The sequence below is a fragment of the Macrotis lagotis genome, chromosome X (assembly GCF_037893015.1).
Source record: "Macrotis lagotis isolate mMagLag1 chromosome X, bilby.v1.9.chrom.fasta, whole genome shotgun sequence".
NCBI classification, from domain to species: domain Eukaryota; kingdom Metazoa; phylum Chordata; class Mammalia; order Peramelemorphia; family Peramelidae; genus Macrotis; species Macrotis lagotis.
The window spans coordinates 633,936,097-633,957,407 of NC_133666.1; the positions used below are offsets into that span (position 1 = coordinate 633,936,097).

At 46.0% G+C, this 21,311-nt stretch overlaps 2 protein-coding genes across 2 annotated transcripts; one reads left to right on the forward strand and one right to left on the reverse strand.

Moving 5' to 3' along the window:
* The first annotated feature begins 2,371 nt into the window (after positions 1-2,371).
* On the forward strand, positions 2,372-7,655 carry TMIGD2 (transmembrane and immunoglobulin domain containing 2). Its single transcript, XM_074202186.1, has 4 exons — positions 2,372-2,434; positions 3,086-3,439; positions 6,536-6,571; positions 7,504-7,655. Exons 1-4 carry the CDS (start codon positions 2,389-2,391, stop codon positions 7,653-7,655), a joined length of 588 nt encoding a protein of 195 aa, XP_074058287.1. The 5' UTR covers positions 2,372-2,388.
* Positions 7,656-10,150: 2,495 nt separating this feature from the next.
* On the reverse strand, positions 10,151-19,493 carry SHD (Src homology 2 domain containing transforming protein D). The gene is made up of 6 exons (XM_074199944.1): positions 18,661-19,493; positions 17,290-17,416; positions 13,361-13,531; positions 12,757-12,922; positions 11,934-12,053; positions 10,151-11,317 (listed from the first exon to the last, which is right to left on the reverse strand). Exons 1-6 carry the CDS (start codon positions 18,967-18,969, stop codon positions 11,131-11,133), a joined length of 1,080 nt encoding a protein of 359 aa, XP_074056045.1. The 5' UTR covers positions 18,970-19,493; the 3' UTR covers positions 10,151-11,130.
* Positions 19,494-21,311: the final 1,818 nt, after the last annotated feature.

Genomic DNA, 21,311 nt, shown 5'->3' on the forward strand with positions numbered 1-21,311 from the left:
TTGTGTTCCACATTTTTCTTCCACCCTCCCTTTTCCTCCCCCTCCCCATGGCATCAAATAATCTGATTTTGGTTGTACATGTACAATCATGTTTAACATATTTCTATATTAGTCATGTTGAGAAAGAAGAATTAGAGCCAAGAGGAAAAATATGAGAAAGAATGTAAAAACATAAAAGAAGTTTTTAAAAGTGAACTTAGTATACTTTGCACTGCATTCAGAAGCCATAGTTTTTCCCTCTGGATGTGATTGGCAGAAATTTTTGGGGGGGAGTGAAGTAGGGAGGAGGAAAGGACCTTTCTTTGTATCTCTTGCACTCATCACAGTGCCCAGAACCTAGTAGGGGCTTTTTTTTACTGGTTGATTGACTCTTATAAGTTTTCTGATTATGATTATGAGCAAAACATTTTAATCTTTCAGAGCCTCAGTTTCCCCATTTGTAAAGTAGAAATAATTATGCCAGTAATAAGTAGCCTCCAGGTTTTTGTGAGGATCCATCAACCAATAAACATTCATTAAGCTCCTACTGCATACCAGACACTGTGCTAAACACTGGAGATAAAAATACAAAAAACAAAACCAAAAATAATCCCTGCCCTAAAGGAATTTATAATCTAATGGAGAAAGACAACATACAAAAGAAAGCTGAAGGTAGGGAAAAGAAAGAAGAGAGGGAAGAACCTATCCCAAGGGCTTGGTGGAGAGTTCTAATGTCCTAAAGTAGAATAACAGTTGGGAAATGAGAAAAAAAGAGTGTCAAATCTTCTTTTTAAATAAAAGCTCTGGAACCCATGGTCCTGTTCTCCAGTCAGACAGTCCAATCAGGATGAGGCAAATTGCATATTGCAATATAGTGTGATTTCTCAATAAATGAGTTTCGTGGGAAGGAAGATATGATGGAGGGGTGCAAACAATTCTAAAAGCAATGTGGTCATATGGGATCAAAAGAAAATCTACAGAAAATGATTTACAAGCATGTCATTTACTATTATATTGTAGATGGGATTCGTATCCTTCTAACTCTGAGAGTTTCATTCTACAAAATGCCTATGAACCTTCTCCAGCTTCTTCTGGTGCATCTTTACTGGTCTTGCTAATATCGATGGAAAGGCATTTTTCAGATTTCAGTTGAAATAATTTTCTAACCATCAAGACAGTTCTTTAATGGAAAAGGCTCTCTGGTGGTGGTGAGCTCCCTGTTCCTGGACTAAGCAGATCTGAATGATTCCCCTCCACCTGTTTAGGATGTCTGTAGAGCAGGTTCCTTCACAGAATGGTAGGTTGGATTAGCACCTTGTTTAGAGTCAGGTGGAGGTCCAACCTCTAATACTTTCTTACTGTGTGTACCTGGCTAAGTCACTTAATCTTGTTTGCCTTAGTTTCCTTTTCAATAACATGATTTGGAGAAGGAAATGGCAAAGTACTCTTGGTTGGTTGGTTAGTTAGTTGTTGTCCTTCATTCTCAAAGAGGATCTAAATAAGATTATGTTGAAGTCAAGCATTGTCCAGCTGTGTCTGATCAGGACAATGTGAGATCTACCACAGGTCAGGTACAAATCGTCCAAATGAACATTTAGAGTGAAGGTGTCTCTAAATTTATACATCTCATGTTTCTTTTGAACTATTTCAGTTCTGCTTTGCTCATACGGTTCAGTGTCTTTTTTGATGTGGGCATGCCATGCTTGGTGGGTCTTTGACAGTATCTCCCAAGGCCTGCAATTGATTCCAAAATTCTTCAGGGAAACCTTGAAAATGGCCTAAATCACTCCAAAACCACTCCAATATTCTTGCACAGAAAACCTCAAATAGGGTCACAAAGAATTGTATATGACTAAAACAACCAAACAACAAAAGGTTGGATTAGATGCCCGCTAATGTCCTCCACAGTAACAGAGAGTCAGAATGTGAACTTGGAAAGAAACTTTTGGATTTCAGCTGTTGTTTGGCTGCTTCAGCGGGGGGTGGGGGGGGGTGGGGGGGGGTGTCAGGTCCCAATGCCATTCAGCATTCAGTGGTCTTCATTCAGCTACAGCTATACTTTCTCTGTTATAAACCCTGTCACACCAAAAATCTTGAGAAATTTTCTTAAGTAAAACTGAAATGCTTCAAATTGAGGTTTTAAAGAGAATTTCAAGAATTAGGTCTATGAACTTTGGAATCTTTCTCTACCCAATTTCTCAGGTGTGGTGGGGAGAGGGCAGGAGAGGAAGGGGCGGATATTATGGCAGGAAATGGTATCGGCCAGACTGGTCATATCTAGAGAACTTATGGTTGAAAGAGGTGGGGAGAAGAATAGAGCTACCTTGAGAAACACATTGGCCTCTATTGGGAGAAAGAGAGAGTGGAGCTAATTAAAAAGGTAGAAAAGAGCCTAAGGGGAAAGAAGTGATGAGACATCCCCTCATGAACCTCTTCCTCCTGATGCTGCTTGGGGGTAAGTACCCAAATCCAAGAGGGCCTGACTTTTAGGAGGCTCATTTAAGCCCCAGTCTCCCTGTATTCTCAAAGAGATCATGACCCACCAGAATCCCATGATAGCTGAAACTCTTGGCCTCTCCTTTCCCCTGCTCTTCCTCTAAAGTTTATCTGGGAGGATTAAAGCAAGTTCTTAGTTCTCTGTTCACTGTTTGAATTTATGGGGATGGTATTTCAGCTACTTAGTAGGGATGAAGAAATCATTGAATCATAAAAAGGAGAGCATTAGTTCTGGGAGGACTTTTTATCTGCCTCCTTCTTTCTCGTCCTTAGACTTAGAAAACAGAATGTCCAAAATAGAAAAGAAAGAAAAGCTGAAAGGGAACATATTGTTGTAGCTAGAGGAATCTGATAAGGACCTTAGAATGTAGAATGTTGGGAGAGACTAAAGATTAGAGAAAGTACTAATGCCTAGGACTAGAAGTCTGGAAACCTGGGTTTTAATCCCAACTCTGCCTCGATAAAATTTCTGAAGTCCCTTGGGTCCCTCAGATTCTGTGGTCAGAGAAGACTCTCCAAAGGAATTGAGCCTTGATCTGCTGCTTTCTTTCTCCTCTACTACTTGTCCTGCCACCACCAACTCTGACCTTTCTCTCTTCCCCTAACCCAGGGCTCCCAGAAGGGATTAATTTTATGGTGCAGCAGGAGCCTCAAGTCCAGGAGGTGACCTCAGGTAGCAAAGTGAACTTGACATGTTATGTCAATTGGAATGAAAGGGAACAATTCCGAGTAGAATGGAAGAAGGACAACAAGTCACTGTACCAGTCTGCACCCATCAGTTGGAACTCCAGCAAGGTTACACAGTGGTCCAGAGGCTCTTTGGACTGGGAGCCAGAAAATACCATCATCCTGCAGCTGGATGATGTGAATGTTAATGACAGTGGGCACTATGTGTGTGTGGTGACGGTGGAAATTCCGGAGTATAAGAAAGCTGAAGGCAATGGGACACATCTCATAGTCTCAGGTATGAGGGAAGAGGAAGGAGGGAAGGGTAGAGGAAGAATACAGGGTCATCTTGACTATTCAGGGATATGACTTTGATCTCATCATCACCCTAAACCATGATACCTCCATGACTCTAGACTTATATCTCTCCCTCAATCTTTGCATATCTATTTTTTGTCTTCACAGCTATCTCTAGTTTTCTCTCTGTCCATCATTCTTGCTTTGATCTTATTTTCCTTCCTTCATAGTCTCAACTCTGTCATTGACCAAAGATCACTGCCCTTGCCAGACTTTATTTTTTTTTAACCTTTTAGAAAAACTTAGGGCAATGGGGTTAAGTGACTTGCCCAAGGTCACACAACTAGGCAATTATTACGTGTCTGAGGCCAGATTTGAATTCAGGTACTCCTGACTCCAGGGCCAGTGCTCTATCCTCTGCACTACCTAGTGGCCCCCAGACCTTAACTTTAGCTACCCCTCCTACCCCAACTCCCATTTTAGCTTCTTGGTTATCAATTCTTATTAATTCAATGCAAGTCTATGCTGGAGACAGCATTGATCTAGCTCCAGAAAATTGTTTTTCAGTGTGAACACGCATTTATACCTCAGAAATTGGCAAATTCTAGACATTAATCCTTGATTTTTTTCCTCTTGATTGTGTAGACTTTAAGAAGGAATGGAGAAAATGTTAGTAATGCTGTTTAAACTTGAAAGTGTGTCACATGAACTTTTTTTGAGGGGGGGTAATTGTTCCCAGCACACACGAGGTCCTACCTTTACTCCATCTTTCATCTCTTAGAATTCCACACCACCTCTCACTTAGACTATATTCATAGTTTCTTAATTATCTCCCTTACCTCCAGTCCCTTCCTTCTTTGGTCTATCCTTCATGCAGGGGATTAAATAACCTACTGTCTTAGGTATAACATTGTCACTCCTCACTCAAAAATCTTCAGTTATTCCCTGAATAACTGAATAAAATCCAATTTTCCCAAAGGTCCCTTTATTCACTCCCATCAACAGACATTTACATTATATTATATTGATGCACTATATTGTTATTATATAGCATTTATTAAGCCAAACTTCTCAGTCTGACTCCAAACTACCTTTCTGATTTCTTTTATATTCTTCCCCTTCGTGAATGTCATATTTTAGCCAAATTGGACTAGTAGATCCTCTCCAGAACTGACTGGCATTGCATGTCTCATCCCTGACATTGTGCCTTTGAATAGGTTGTTCCCACATAGATGCCTGGAGCTAGCTAGCGCCTTTCTCACTGTCTCTCAAAATCCTTTTTTTCGCTCAAGATTCCATTTCATTGTTATATCCTCTGAAAAGCTTTTCTTGGATGCCTCCAATTTTTAGTTTTTTCACTCTCTTCAAAAGATCTTTTACTTCCTTATATGGGTTCATGTTGTATCTTCTCTCAACCTGCCCAGTAGAATGTAAGCCCCTTGAAAGGAGGAAACTATTTTGGTTTTGCATTTGAATCTCTAGTTCCTAACATACAGAGTTAAACCATCAAATGTTTGCACATTTCACAGATGACTTCAGGCCTAGAAAGGCCCAAGGTCACAGAGAAGGGATTCAAGTCCACACCCTGCTTCTCCAAATCCCAGTTATCTTCCTTCTAACCATGTTCTATTTTGTGCTTTTCTCATTTGCTATTATAATACAGCTATCTTTTTTGCTTTTGTTTTTATTTGTTTCTAATTACCTGTAAAGGTAGGTTTCAGCATTTATTTTTGTAAAATTTTGAGTTCCATGTTTTCTCCTTCCCTCCTTTCCCTCCACTCTCCCTTGACAGCAAGAAATCTAATATAGGTTTTGCATGTACAATTAATAACATAGCTATCTAAGTGTGATTTTTCTACATGATTAGATTATAAGTTTCTTATGAATAAGGTGTATGCCCCATCTATCTTTGTGTCTTGAGGGCTTAGATAGGGTATTGCCCATAAGCCATCTGTTGATGTAGTAAATGAATGGACTGGAAGGGACCTTAGTTGAGTTGGACACTCTTATTTGACAGTGGAGAAAGAAGAGGTCCAGAGATAGGAAGTGACTTATCCAAAGTCACATGGGCAGTGACAAGGTCATATGAGATTAATGGTGAGCCCAGATGGAAGACTCAAGTACCCTGACTTGTAGTACAAGATTCTAGCAAGGAAAATTTTTATCTGCCTTCTTCTTTCTCATTCTTAGACTTCTGGCTTATTTTGGCTGATTTCCCAGTCATCACCTCGTCCTTTTCTCTCCTCCCACTATCTCCCAGAAATGGCTTTCACAGTCTGTGGCCAGTACCTAAGGGACACCCTATGATGTCCCCAGATTTTCCATGTGCCAGCCCATGACACCCGCCCACAGATATTCCAACTCTCTGAAGCACAATGGATTTTCTGGCACGGTGCCAATCTATGCCACCCACATGCCTACCCTGTTTTTATTCTGCCAGGAGGGGCCAATTACCAATTACTAGTTTCCATTCTGCTAGGAGGGGCCAATTACCAATTAGCAAAGACATAGGAGGCAGTGTTGGCTCTGGCCTGGCCCCTGGGCAAGGACCCAACATTGGCAGCTGCTGTACCCCTCCCAGATCTCTCCCTTATCGCATTGGGGGAGGGGAATTTATGCCAGTGGTTTCCTCCCCCATTCCCTGGAGGAGCATCCCTGGAAAAATTGTAGGACATGGAGGTTCAATCCTGAACTTACACACACACACACACACACACACACACACACACAGAGGTCTTGGATGGTTGAACACACCAGGATTCCCCATAGGCAGAAATCACCTCCCAACTTGGATGGAAGGGCTATATTTCTTACTAGGTATTGGTATGGGAATGGAGAAAAGAAGGTATTGAAGAACCCAGCAATTTCCAGATATGATAACATTATGCTCATCTTAGGAAATTATATGTGCTTCCCTCTCCCCACTGGATTATGTATCTCTGAAATCACAGGATCTTTAGTGATCACACAGAGGGACCAGGTTCTGTCACCCAGAGGGAAGGGAAGGGGGAGAAACAAAAGCTCAAACCCCATCCAGAGAAGTCAGGATACAAACACACCATTGAAGATTCAGCTATAGAGATTTCTGTCTCTGCAGATTCCTTCAAAGACAACCGGATCAAAGAGTTTCCAGGTAGGTAAGGGGCAATTCCCACCCTAGTGCCTTCCTATTCCTATCCCCAGCCCCTCCCTTATTCCTATGAGATGATCTATATTAATTAGTTTACCTGTCATCAACATTATCATTATATATTTCCAAGACTGTGAGAACTGTAAGGGTCCCTAGAGTATAGAATGTTAGGGCTGGGAGGGACCTTAGAAGATGAGATGTTTGAGATAGGAGGAGAGGGGCCCTAGAAACCATCTAGTTTATTTTGAACATGGGAAAACTGATCCTGGGGAGGAAGGCAGATTGGTTGAAAATCTTGCAGTGAGTCAGGGGCAGGTGTGGAGGGTTTAAACCCAGGTGTCCTGATCCCCAGCTCTTTCGACTGGCCTTGTGTTATACCATAGTCCTCCCTCCCCTCTTCACAACCCCTCCATTGCCTTCCTGTGGAATGTCCTTTCATTTCTGCTCATCTCTTCTCAAGGTATTATATGGGGGCTGGTGACAAGTATCGTGGTGGTAGGATCTGGGGCAGTGTTGGGGAAAATAATCTGGCGATTCAGGAACAGAAGCAGAGATTCTGGTACGTGGTGCCCCAGAATCAGGTCAGGTCCCAGGAACACATTGTCCCCCACCCCCCACTCCCTCATCCTAGAGTCCTGCCTCTTGGTTTGTGTCAGTACACTTGGGTGCTGTGTTCTCAGCCCCTGGTGGAGAAAAGGAAGACACTTAAATCTGATCCATAGTTACTTCTTTTGATCCAATTTACTGTGCTCCCTCATTCACCTTCCCAAAGGGATTCTCTCCGCTCTGGGAGATAGCCGCTTTCCACGCAGATCATGTTCCTGATACCAAAGATGGGAGGATGGTTCAGAGCAATAAAACTGGAACAGAACCCCTAATGTTAGCCCTAAAAAAGGACTTTAGACTAAGATGCGTTCTCCTCCGTCTCTCCACAGAGAACCACTTTTATGGCAACATTCTCTATTACCAGAAGACAAATGGGATCGTGCCAGACAAGAACAAGGATCTGGCATGCACACCAGTGAAAGAAAGAGGGGAGAGCATCTACTCTGCTACTTTCCCTAGTCCCCCACCCCATAGGGCCTAGTTCCCTGGAACCCTCCCTCACCCACCCCAGCTGGCATCCTGCTAGTTCTCAGCCAATAAAAACAACCCCCCCCCATGTCTCCACTTAATTTAGGATTTCTCTGCTAAGGTTTCCCAAAAGCTAAAAGGTTGACTCTTCAGCCAAGTCATGGAGGATCCAAAACTAAAAGAGGAGCTGGCGCAACATTTTTGGAGATGGACATCATGAGAATGTTTTTGCTTAACCATGTATATTTGTTACAGGGGGTTTGTTTTTCTGTTTCTTTTTAAATTGGGGTTGAGGAATAGAGAAAATAAGCGCTTGTTGACTGAAAAATAAAATCAAAAGAACCAAGATGATCCAAGGCCAGTCTTCTCATATACCTCCTCCACCATCTCCAAGGGGAATATTTAGAACACTACTTAAGCTTGCTCTTTTCCCACCCCTAACATCCAACTGACCTGGTATCCTTTCTTCTACCTAAAGCCTAGCATGAAGAAATAAGAGACCCATGTTTGAGGAGGCCAGGGAGGTGTGTGGGCTATAAGACTCCAAGGGAACCTGGAGAAGAAAAAGGTAAGGGATGCAGTTTGAGAGACTGAAATCTGAGGGGTTGGAATTAAGAGGACTTGGATCTAAATAACCAGGGTCCTTGCAATGGAGTAGACTGGAAGCTAGGATTTGGGGATATTACAATATGAGATTAGACTCTGGGGAAGACTTAGATCTTGGGGGTTGCTATCTGGAGAAACTAAAATTGGAAGGTAAAGTAAAACTGTGGCAGAGAGACTGGAATCTATGGCCTGGAATTGATTAGTTAAATTTGAACAATCTATTATTTGGAGGGCTGGAGTCTAGGGAAGCTAAATTCTGGGTGACTGAGATTGAGGGGAGACTTGAGAATAAAAGTAAGTTCAGGGGACACAATGGGGAGACTGAAGAAAGGAGGCAAGTTTTACCCAAGAACTAGATGACCTGACTAAAAGGATCTTCCCCCAACTCACTTTCTCTCCAGGGACCTAGGAGGCTGAGATCTTGGGGGGCAAAGAGGGAGGATTAAGGAAGTCTGGGATCTTTGGTTGTATTAGAGGAAGCCTAGGTTCTGGGGAACTGAGAGCTTGAGGCTGGGATGGGGAAAGACTGAAGTACATGGGAGTCACTGTCCCCCAAACCCCTTAAGGAATAATTAATTCCCAGGGAATAATTGAGTGGGTTAGGGGAGATGCAGATAGAAATGACCTTTCCCAATGACCTTCCTGACACCAGAGGATCAGAGATCGTTCCTTCTTATCCCAGTCCTCAAGTAAACTCTGACCCCTCCATTCCCTTCTCTCCATACACATTAAGTTTCCTTTGGCCTGGGAGAAGCTATAGATCTGAGGCTAGCCTGGTATCCCCAGCCTGCATCCTGGGATCATAGAGCTAAGGCTGGCAGCCCAGAGCTCCCATTCCATGTGTGCAACATGAATACACACACACACACACACACACACACACACACACACACACACAGTCAGCCCCCTGAAGCTGTTTCTTAACCCTCTCCCTCAGAGCATAGATGGAAGAAGAGAGGGGACCTGAGGGGCATGGGCAAATGGCCAGAATAACTCACTTCTACATGCCCTCTTTCTGCCTTCACCTTGGTTTGAAGACTCCCATGGGATGGGGCCCTTTCTGCCTCCAGCCTCTGCCTGTCACCTTGAAATGTCACCAGCTGAGAGCAATAGTCCCCCTCCTGTTTCCATGGAGACAGATGTCCTCTCTGATGCTGTCGGAGACACAGACATACAAGAAGGTTGGCAGAGCCACGGGGACCTGAAGGGGACTAAAGAAGAGCAGACCAACAGACCTGGGAAGGTGAATTGGCTCCAGAAAATCTCCACCAACTTTAAGCCTTCACACCCCCATTCCTGATGTCTTCCTTTCTCCCCATCCCCAACCCATGAGATCCCAAGTTCAAGAATTGACTTTTTTAAGCCCAGTCCCTGTGTGACATTTGACAGATTACTTCCCTTCTCTCAACCTCAGTTTCTCTATTTATAAAATGAGAGAATTGAACTAGAAGTGCTCTACAGACTCCATGTTTCCTAAATGATATCACTTTAACAGTATTTCTATTTTACAAACAAGGAGATTGGGGTCTAGAAGAGGGAAGGGACTTGATCAGTCACACAGCAAGAAAAGGGCAGAGCTAAGGCCATAACCCATGTCTCTGTCCTTCCAATCAACATTTTCATTGCAGAAAACCTAGTTCCTCCATCCCCCCAGCAGGAGTGAACTATGAAATATCTTCCCACATAAAGAATGGGAGATTAAGGTAGCAGGGGTGAGCCATGCACACCCCATTTTGACCAGATTTACACCATCCTGTCCACCAAGTGTCTATGCTAGCATTGGACAGAGCATGATTGAAAAGGGAGCAGAGCCAACTCTCCTCCCACCCAACAGAAGCTCTTATTCTCCATTCCTCCATGACAGTAGGCAGGAGTCAGATTTAACTTATTTATTGGGTGTGAGAAAGTTAGAAAAACTCTTGGAGTCTGAAAACTCAACCATGGAAAAACAGGAGACTGCCAAGGCTATCCATCTGCACCATATACTTCTTCCAGCCTGGGATGGGAAGTGTGAGGGAAAGGGTGAAAGCCTGAGTCTTCACTCACCCTTTGTAACTTTTCCAGGTAAATTGAGTCCAGCCTAGAGTAGACACTTCTGTGTCCAAGGATAGAGCCCAGTTTGGAAGGGGGTATTGTGTCTGAGGGCAACCCTGTGGGTCTGTGTCTTTGTTTTATCCAGGAACACCTTTCCCCCCACCAGAAAGCTGACCCAGCAATTGAAATGGGGACTCAATGAATCCTGGGGGGGGGGGGCTCAATATAAGTCAGCAGGACAGTGAAACCTTGTAAGCCAACTTGACCTTTTGCTTTTATTGAGCAGCACCAAGTTCAGAGCTATGGAGGTGTGTGTTCTGGTCAGATCTCATCAGTCATATTAACCTCAGACTTGGGGGTCTCATGGTGAGCAACACAGTGACAAAATGGAGCTAGTCCAGAAGACGATGACCGGAACAGAGATGGGCTTGAGATCTGACACTGGAAGACTGGTTGAAGAAAAACTTGGAGATCCATTGTCCAAGCATTTGAAGGGTTGGTATATGAAACAGAGATGAGACTAGTTCTCTCTTGGAGAACTAGGAGTGATGGGGAGATACTCCCCAGGGGCAGATTTCCACTAGAGAACAATAACAGCCACACGGAAGTGGAATGGGCTGCCTGAGGAGTTTCCCATCATGGGGTGTGTGTGTGTGGGGGGTTTTCAAGGAGTGTCTGGTCACTAGTCAGAGATGTTGCTGAGGAGAAGTTGGGCCAAATGGTCTGAGGTCTTTTCCAGCTCTAAAATTCTGCCTAGGATGGTAGTACCATGGCCAGGGACCAGGAGGGATTACTGGGTATGAGATCACAGGGATGACCTCATGTTCCCCAGGTGTTGTCAGAGACCTTCATGGGATATGCACAGAGATGGGGTGGAGCAGGGCCAGGTGTTCAGTTCCTTGCACAGGCAGTGGGCGGATACTGTAGTGATGGACAACCTCGGGCACACTAGAGAAGACCCCGCTGTGTTGACCCAGCACAAACTTATTCTCCTTTGTCCGGGTGAATTTCATATGCATGTAGCCCTGGCTGCTCCTAGGAAGGAAGAGGAGGCCCTGGGGTCAGGGGGAGGTCCCAGATGGGGGTCTAGAGTCAGAGTCCAATTCTGGAAGGGTTTAGAGAGGGGAAGGGACTTAGCTAATGTCAGTCAATTGGTCATTGGGATCCAGTCACAGTGAGTCGGGGCAGAGCCAAGAGATTCACCCAAACCTTGGATATGACCGTCTCTTTGTCTCCCCTTTGGGGGCACATGCACAAAAGGTCCAGATGGTCTCCCTGGCCTGAATCTCAAAGCATCTCTTGCTATCTTCAGTCTATAGAGCAATAAACTATCAGAAGATGCTGCTCTTGAGAAGCATAGTGGATTCTTCTCTCTGTTCCCTTATGGGGCTACTGAAGCTTCCTATCAGGCTGGAAAGGCTTAGACTAGGTCACCAGGGACAGATCATGTCTGCCAGTCAAGCACCAGATGCTTTACCTGTCCACTCTTTGGTCATGGTGACTCAAATGGAAGCCCTCTCTCTCAACCCAAAGTCTCCTCCCCAGTTCCCAAGAGGGTATTATGATCTCTTCCAGTTCTCCTTCCCCACTGAAATTTGGCCCCTTGAGGTTGCTCTCCAATGTGGCCAGTGTCCTAGCTGCCAGGGCTCACCTGAGGGACAGAGAGAAGTCTGGATGACTGGTCTCACTCTGCCTGACAAGGTAGCTGCCTTCCCTGCAGAGGGCCAGGAGGCTCTCAGCCTCAGCCCGGCTCAGGGAGCCATGGAACCACCTGATGGGGGGCAAAAAAGAAACAGGGAGAGAAGGGAGCTGGCCAGGGCCACAACCTCAGAGACAGATCAGACTCTCTGCACCTTCCCTCCCATACCTGTATTTTGAGACTCAATGCACTAGATTATGAGTCTTTATCCAAAGTCTGTTTCTAATTTGACATGTACTTTCCTCTCCTTTTTGGGCAGCTAGGTGATACAGTGGATAGAACACCAGTCCTGGAATCAGAAGGACCTGAGTTCAAATATGGCCTCAGACACTTGACTCTTATTAGTTGTAAGCCCTAGGTAAGTCACCTACTCCTGATTGCCTCCCAGTCATCCTGATGTATATCTGACCACTTGAGCCAGATGGCTCTGGATAAGAAAGGGAGGCTGGTGACTTTGCCCAGCACCCCCCCCCAATCAAATACATGTGTTTGTCATGTCTTCACCTCCCTGATGTCATGTTCTTCTTTGAGAAGAAGGGACAAGTTATATCATCCCCAATTTGTGCCATTAAAAAAGTCAATGCCTCTAAGGGCCCTTATAGCACTGAGAGACTATTACTCTGGAGAGGGCCCATCAAAGTTAAGAGCTTCTGGGGGTCATTTCTGCCTAGGAGAGGGAAATCAGGAAGGATTTCCTAAGAGGGACTACTTTTGAACAGATCCTTGAATTTTCCACCCCTTCCCCACTTTGCCCTGCCTAGGTCTCATCACTCACGGCTGCTTCTCCAGGGGCAGGGCTGGGTCCACACGCTCAGCTGGCTGGGGGCTATGCTCCTCTGGGTTAGGCCCTTTCCCCACCCAGCCTGAAGTCTTAGTTGGGGGCCTCCGGAGCTCCTTTGCCTGGTTCGGGGCTCGTTCCCATTCAGGATTCTCAAATTGCACTGGATCAAACAGAGAGAAACCAAAGAATGCTTTTACTTAGCCAGCTTGTCTTTCTGAAGGCAAAACAAAGGGACTAATCACTGGATTCAGAGAGGGCAGCCTAGGGGAGGTGAGTGGGAATTAGAGGGTACTCTTAGGGCTTAAGAGAAATAGAACTGCCATATATTAAAAATGAAACTAGTATGATGAAGGACCAATCATAGCCTAGAAGTGGGAAAAGATTCAACCTGGATAGATATCAGAATGAAGAATGGGGCAGAGTAGGCACATAGGAGAATTAACAGAGGGAAAGTTCTGCAAAGGGAAGGGTTGACCCACTTCTCTAGCATTAAAGCAAGGAATGGGTTGGCAAGGTATGCATGCTGGGAGTGAGGGGAAGGGAGACTAGAAGAATGGGAGGGCCAGGATTGATCCTCAGGGGAGTCAGGGCTCGATACCTGCAAAAGCCCTGGAGATGTGATCTTTCTTCCATTCCCAGGGTTGGTCGTACTCTTCTGCAGGCCGCTCATCATCCCTGGGCAGTCGGCTGTGCTGGGGCCTCTCCTCAGCCTCGGGGCTGCCACCTGCCAACTGCTCCTCCTCATAGGGAGTGTCATAGAGTTGCACGTCTGGTGAGTAATTATGTTTGGTTCAAATCAATAGACATTTATTAAACACCTACTATAAATGTGAGAGGCAATGTGACCTGTGGATAGAGAACTGATAGAAAGTCAGGAAGATGTGAGTTCAGATCTCACTCATTGATGCATACTGGCTGTGTGACCCTGGATTTAACTTCTTAGGGTTCTAAGCAAGATTTGCAGAAAAGGTGCCCATCTGAACTGGTAGAGGAATCTCTTTACATTGGAGAATTCTGAAATGATAGGTCCAGGTCCTATCTCAGCCTCTCCACACTTAATATGCCTGGGGACACAAAGATGAAAAATAACACAACCCTTCCTGTCAAGGAGCTTACAGTCTAATAGTTGGGATATGCCATCTTGATATTGTAGGGAGTAACAGGGCTAAGGGAGAGCTTTAGAGAAAGGCCTTTGGGAAGGAGACTAGTCAAGACGGCAGAGTAGGAAAAAGGAAGTCAACTCCACTCCCTCATCACCTATTCTAACAAAGATCTAAGAAGACCCCCAGGCCTAGAAGTGATCAGGGAATCCAAGGAACAATCACAGTGGACCATCTTTTCAGCCCAAGATTCCAAATTGGACCCATGGGCAAATGATCAGGTAAAGAACTGTGGCACAGAAGAGATCCTGGATTGCAGATGCAACAGACTCAGCCCCCAGAGCTCTGAACAAACAGTAGAGTCCCCAGAGCAGATTTCAGGGTTCAGCCTCAGGTTAATAGAACAGAAAAATATGGACTCATTGCAGATCTAGATGAGCAGTATGGGGTTCCCCAGAAAGGCCAGAACCTTGGCTTCAGACCTCTGGAGCTTAGGCAGCAGGTCAGGCCTCCCAGAATGGATTGTGACCCTGGTCTCAACTCTAGATTTAACAGCAAGTAGCGGCAGTTTGGGGACTCAGAGTAGGTTGGAGTCTCCCAGTCAGAGCATGGGGTCTCCCAGAAGGGCCTAACGGAGTATTCAGTCCCCAAACTAGGCTAGCAGTCGAATTCTCCTGGAGTAGAACCAGAACAGGTTTAGGCTGCTGTAGAATCACTCCACCTGCTGAACCTTTTAGCTAGCCGAGAGGAGCTGGGGATAGCTACTGTCTACTGGAAGGTCATCCAAGAACAAGTTTACAGCTACGTGACTTAGTCTCAAGGTCTGGAACCTGGAAAGCCCAGGAGGTCAGCAATCAGACCATATTATGATCCCATAGGGTTTGCGGCTTCCTGGCTCAAGGATCCCATGGAGACCTTGAAGAACACTTTCTTCAATGTCCATATGTCCAAAGAATACAGCAGCTTTCCAGATAGACAGACCTGGACCAACAAAGTCACAACCATCCTGGCTGAAGTGCACAAAACTTTGTCATTACACAAAGCATCAATCCAGGAAGTAAGATTGGAAGAATGAGCAAAGATAGAGCACTCTTATTGATACCAGGAAAACCCAAGATACAAACTCAGAAGAGGAGAATAACTTCAAAATATCAATAAAGCTTCAAAGAAAAACAAAACTTGACAAGATCAATTAATGTTCCTAGAAGAAATGAAATGAATATTTTTAAAAAGTTTATAATTATGTGATAAATGAGAGCCATAAAGAAAAGACTGTTAAAGAAATGAGAGTTTAGAGGAGAGATTTGGAAAGAGAATTAAGAGTATAACATGACAAGTACAAAACTTCATCCAAGCAACAACTCTGTGAAAATGGGTTAGAATGGGTTGAACAGGAGTTAAAGGCTTCATGAGACAAGTAATGCTAAAAGACTGAAAAAAATCTGAGAATGTAAGGGATCCTGTATTAAAAGCAACTGACTGAGAAAACAAATCAAGGAACGAACTTTTAAGAATCATTGGGGAAGCTAGATAGCACAGATAGAGAACTGATCTTAGAGACAGGAGGACTGGAGTTTGAATCAAGTCTCAGATATTTGACAATTATTAGCTGTGTGACCTTGGGCAAGTCACTTAACCCTGATTGCCTTGTATCCAGGGCCATCTCTAGTCATCCAGATTCATATCTAGTCACTGGAATCAGATGACTCTGGAGGAGAAAGTGAGGCTGGTGACTTAGCACAGCACCCCCTCACTCAAATCCAATTCATGCGCTTGTCATAGCATCATCTCCCTTGACATCAGGGTCTTTTTGAAGGATGAAGGACAAACATCAATAGAAATAGTTGTAAGGAGAAGAAGGGTTTTTTCCTTGGGGTTGGGGAGCACAAGGAAGATAATGTTTGAGTATGAGTCGATAGGAGGATATTCAACAAGACAAAGCGTTTACAAAACAAGAGACATAGAGTTCTGGGGGTGAAAATTTTACCAAAGAAGACAGTCCAGGAAGGGTAAGAAGTGCTAGAATGAAATTCTTAAGTGAAACAATTCCAACAAGAAAAAAAGAGAGTTGTTCAAATGGGCTAGTTACATGGACTTGAGAACTGGTCAAATAGCCATCAGACCAAGAGAGTAGTTATTAACAGTTTGATGCCATAGAAGGAGTCTCTAGATCACCCCAGAGATCTTGGTTTGATCTTGTACTCTTTAACACTTAGAAATGGTATACTTAGATTGGCAGATGGTACTAAATTGGGAAAGGATAACTAAAATGGATGACATACAAACAGAATTCAAAAAGCTTCAATAGTGGGCTATCTAATAAGGTGAGAGTTCAAGATAGATATTGCTTTACACTTGTAATCAAACAATAAATTTCATGACAGAAGATAGAGGAGGCAGAGTTAGGCAGTCATCTGAAAAAGATTCGAGAGCTTCAGAGGACCACAGGAGTTCAGTGTGTTATCATTGTGATGTGGCTATCCAAAAATATCCCATATTACTGTTGTGGTATACCTTGAGAGGTATAGTGTCCAGAATTGAGGAATTGACAGGTCCACCATTCTCTGCCCTGGTTGACCCTCCTCTGGAGTACTCAATTCAATTCTGAATTTGAGGAAGAACACTGCTCAGCTGAAGCAATTTGGGAGGAAGGATTTTGAAGGATCTCACATTTATAAAGGTGTCACGGTCAGCAAATTGTTTTATATATATATATATATATATATATATATATATATAAAATGTTGTTTTATCCTCATAGGGGCTATTCTTATTCTTATGTAACAGGGGAGAAAACAGAGAAAAGGGTGACTTGCTAGTATCTGAGCTATCAGTCCAGCTGCCTTGTAGGATAAATTATTTGGAGGAACATTTCCAGGATGCACCTTGTTGGGGAAGGGATCGCTTCAAGTATTTGAAAGGCCTTTTAGTGAAAGAGAATTGGATTTATTTTCCTTGCCCCAGGAGATAGAATTAGGAGCAATGGGTGGGAGATTTCAAGAGGCTGAATTAGGCTTGGGGCCAAGAAAACCTTTCTAGTTTTAAATTTATTCAAAAGTAGAAAGTGCTGCCCCCAGGAGGCTATGGGTTCCTCTTCACTGGACCCTGGAGGTCTATCAGCAAAGACGTTTCAGGTAAGTTGTAAAGAGATTTCTTTGTTCATGTATTTGATGCGCTGAATCACCTTGGAGGGGCCTTATGACTGAAATTCAGTGCTTCTGGGAAATACGAAACTAGTGCTCACTGTCCTGGAGATGGTGATTGCGGGGTCACTCATACAGAAGAGATAAATTTAAAGCTAAGGAAGTAAATGAGATCACAAAGAGAAATTGTAGAAAGAGAGTAGAGGGCCAAGTACATGAGTCAGTGGTAAGTGCTCGTTTCTAGCATTTGGATCAGGAATGTCAGTAAGGGTATTGGCACTCACCTGTTATCACACACTGAGCATCATAGGGTTCCATGTAGCTGTTATCAGGAGGCAGCTGCTCTGGGGCACCCAACTGGATTTCAGACTGGGCATCAAAGGGATCCGAATATTCAGCATCATCTGCTGTCTAGGAGAGGACAAGGAACTCAAGGTGGTTCTCTGACACCTCTCTCAAATACTCCCTCTCCCCCGCTCTGCGCCCTTCTGCCTTAATGATCAGTCTCAAAGGTGTCTCTCATTATTTATGTTGTGTGATTCATGGATCTTTGTAGTATTTTGTGCCTTTCAAAGTCTCTTTTCAATTTGGACATTCTTTGTTTTAAAGTCCTTTCCAATCCTTTCATTCTGTTTTATTGACCTTCCATTTCTGACATTCTATGTTCTGAGGTCCCTCCCACTTCTGACATTCTCTGCTCTAAGGTCCCTTCTGACTCAAATATTCTCTATTCTAAAGTCGAAATTTTGACATTCTGTGATCTATTGCCATTCCTGTACTGAATTTCCAGTTCTCTTTCAAAGCTCATTTGTTTCCTTATCTCAAATTGATTCTCCTGTCCTTTCCCTTCTATCAGCAGTCACAGCCTCTCCCTCATCCTCTCCATCTAGCCCTGGCCATCTTCCCTATTTAATCATCATCTATCAGACCTAACAACCAGTTCATCCCCTCTGAGCCCCTTCATCCCTACTCAGGCTCCCGCACCATAGACACCCTTTCGTGTCCCTAACAGATCAGATACTTGTCCTCTTTTCACCCATTACTCCTAGGCAACCTTTCCTTGCTCCTGGAGATATTACCAAGCAGGTTTTTGGCTTTTCTTTCTTATTCTAAGCATGATTATAGATAGATAGAGAAATAGAAATGTATAGGTTTATATATATATATATACACATATATTTTATATATATTTATGATATATTACACACACACACACACACACACACACACACACACAAATTTAATGCAAGATTAGAGTTAAAAGAACCAGGTTCAAATTCATACCTTTAATAGTTGTATGATAATTGGTAGGTCAAAGTCTGTGTCTTTACCTGTAAAATGGGTTTAATTCCATTTGTGCAAATCCCTAGAGGATTATTTCTTGGCAAGGGCTTTGCCTAGAGGAATGTGAGTTATTATTATCCATATTTTCTGACCTGCCCTTCAATCCAATACTCTTGACCTTGGGCAGATTACAGTTCTGACATTCTGGGTACTATATCCCAGGGTCCCTCTCAGCTCTGACATTTTGGTGTTTATGTTTTGGGGTCTCTCCCAGCTCTGACATTCTGTGTTATATGTTCTAAGGTCTGGACTGTGGCCATTCTACCTGGGCTGAGGCTGAGCACTCCTTCCCCTCAAACCCACTTTCTTACCTTGTCCTCCCCAGGTGCCCCCAGCAACAGCTTACTGCGGTTCAGGTCTGCTGACTCCACCTTGATGAGCCGGTGCTTGGGGGAACCGTATTGGTGCTCCCCCGGACAGGAAGGTTTGCTTGGACAGCTGGGGCAGTTTGTCTCTGGCTCCTCCTGCCCTTCGCCATCCTCGTAGGGATCCTCGAAGTCCAGACTCTTCTGAACCCGATAGGCCCGGAAGATGTCACTCTCCGTGTAATCGGGTTTGGGGGGCTGGGGAGGGGGCCTTCGACCACCAAAGCTCAGGTAGTCCCTCAGCCACTTGGCCATGTAGCCTCTGATTACTCCCCAGAAGGGAGTAATTTTGCCTTTTAAAAATCAGGTCGTAAAGGGGACCAGGAGATTGCTTAGGAATATTCTTGGATTCAACCCTGCCCGGTCTCTGAGGGCTCATCAGCGCTCTCCTGGAACCAGGTGGGGAAACTGAGGAAGAGGGTCAGGAGTCAGAGGCAGCCGGACAGGTTCAGGGCTTGGAGAAGGCAAGGCAGGAGCTATGGATCCCATCCTAGCCCTAGCGGGTAGAGGGTCCTAGGGACGAGGCTTCCAAGGATGTGGAAGGTCAGGTGACCACCATAGCCCCAGATGCAGAGAGGGCAGAGCCCCCCGACTCAGCAGGGTCCCCGGCAGTCGAGACTAATCTCCCCCGATGTCTCTCAGCTCGCAGCCGACTGTCCTCAGGTGTGTGCCTCGGCGTTCAAGGCTCAGATTCTCCCAAGAGAGTGGAACAGCTGCTAGGAAGGGAAGCTGGTGCCTCGGCCCCCAAACCCCGCACGGGTGGGTGTCAGCTTCTCGGGGTGTCGGGACCTCCAGACGGAGGAGGGGCTGCCGGCCCCGGAGGCGACAGCCGGGGCGCAAACTTGGGCTGCGGGGAGCGGGTCCCGGGAGCTCCGGAGCCCGCCGGGGCGCCCCCTGCCCCGCTGGGGTCCAGCCGCCCGGGCAGGAGGCCTCCCGGCCGGCCCCGAACGCCGCTGCCACGGAAGGGCCGAGCGTCCCGCGGGGGAGCGGAGGGCCGGAGGAGGCTGCCCCGCCGCGGGTCCTGCAGAGGCGGCGGCGAAGGAGCCGGCCCGGCTGTCAACCGGGCTGGAGGGGCGAGGGCGGGGGGCTGGAGCGCCGCGTCAAAGCCCCCGCCCTCCTGCTCCCCACTCCCCCTCCTCCTCCGCTCCCCGCGGGACTCCGGCTCAGCCTCCTCGTCCTCCTCTGCCTTCCTGCACCCCGTCTGCCCGCTCCAGCCCCCTCTTCCTCCCTCACCCTCCTTCCTCTCCATTCGCCGGCTCCGAGCCCCCTTGCTGCTTCCCCCTCCTCCAGCCCCCAGTGCCCCTTGCTGCCCCCCGTCCCTAGAGCCCTCACTCTTCCTCCTGCTCCTTTGCCTTCCCCGCATCTCTACCGTTTCCCCTCCTCTCCCCCCCGCCCCCGTCCTCTGGTCCCCGCGGTGACCTAGACCTTCAGCAGCCTGGGAACCAGCTCGGGGGGCGGGGGAGAGGAGGAGGAGGGGAGAGGGGGAGAGGGGGGCGCGTCGGTGCGGGGCCAAGCTCCCCGGGCAGACGCTAAGGCTACGGCTAATAAAGAGGGGAGACTGGGACGGATTGCCGGGCCGGCTTGGGGACTGACAAAGGTGACAGCTGTGGGGGAGGGGATGGAGCGGCCACTGGCTGTTATCCCTTCCTCTTGCAGCCCCGGGGGTCGCTCCGCAGCTCTCCTGCCCCTCCTCCTCCTCCTGGGGGATCTTATTGTCAAGGGGCAGGTTGAAGAGCAGCTGCGAGGGAAGCCGGGGGCAGAAGATGCTATCACTTCTCAGACACATGGCCCAGCCTGGCCCATCTGCTGCTCTTTGGAAGGCCCTGGGTTGCCCCCCAACCCCCCAATCCCCAGGGGAAGGCCCAGAGAGCTGGAGACCTCCTGGAGAACCCATGTGACCGGTTTTGCTCTTCTGAGACCACAAAGAAAAGGAGCTAAGAAAATTAGCAAGAAAGATTTAAGACATAAGCCTCTGATCAGCTCTTTCTCTTTTCCTTCTGGCCCTCTCCCCATAATTTACCATTTCCCCAAGCCTCTGACTTTGATAAAACAAGTTACTAGTTGGGGAGTGCAGTGGTGTGGCTGCCAGCAGGTTATCAACCAATCAGTTGTCTAGAGAGGCCTCCATCCCACCTCCACCAGTATGGAAGGTCTTGGGCTCTGATTCCCCTACTTCTTCCCCTCTTGGGCTTTCCCCCCCTGCAAGCATGGTAGTCCCACTTTAACTTTCACTTTTCTGCTTAGTCTTTTATTTCCAAGGAATCACCCCCCCCCCCCCCAAGCTTCAGTTTCTTTCTTAAAGATGTTCTATGCCTCCCACCCCTCTCCAGAGAGGATTTCATTTGAAATGATGAGAAAGCCCCCAGCCAGGGTCCCAGGTCCCAGTCCCCTGAACTTCTCCACCCAGTAGAAACTGTCCTTAGTGAAGGAAACAAAACCAACCCATCTTTGCAGGTACTTCTTTTAATTACCTTCTAACAGACATAATACGATCTCTTCAGATCATATTGTTCAAATTCTCACTATTACTTTCTATTCCCAGATGATTTCACAGGTCTGTCTTCATTGATCCTGAATGGAAACCTGGAGGAGGACCT

Coding starts and splice junctions, on each gene's coding strand:
- SHD (XM_074199944.1), bottom strand. CDS start 18,969: ATGGCCAAGTGGCTGAGGGACTACCTGAGCTTTGGTGGTCGAAGGCCC. Junction 13,532..17,289: donor TGCTCAGTGTGTGATAACAG/GTGAGTGCCAAT, acceptor ATTACTCACCAG/ACGTGCAACTCTATGACACT. Junction 12,923..13,360: donor CATCTCCAGGGCTTTTGCAG/GTATCGAGCCCT, acceptor TGTTTGATCCAG/TGCAATTTGAGAATCCTGAA.
- TMIGD2 (XM_074202186.1), top strand. CDS start 2,389: ATGAGACATCCCCTCATGAACCTCTTCCTCCTGATGCTGCTTGGGG. Junction 3,440..6,535: donor GACACATCTCATAGTCTCAG/GTATGAGGGAAG, acceptor CTGTCTCTGCAG/ATTCCTTCAAAGACAACCGG. Junction 6,572..7,503: donor CCGGATCAAAGAGTTTCCAG/GTAGGTAAGGGG, acceptor GTCTCTCCACAG/AGAACCACTTTTATGGCAAC.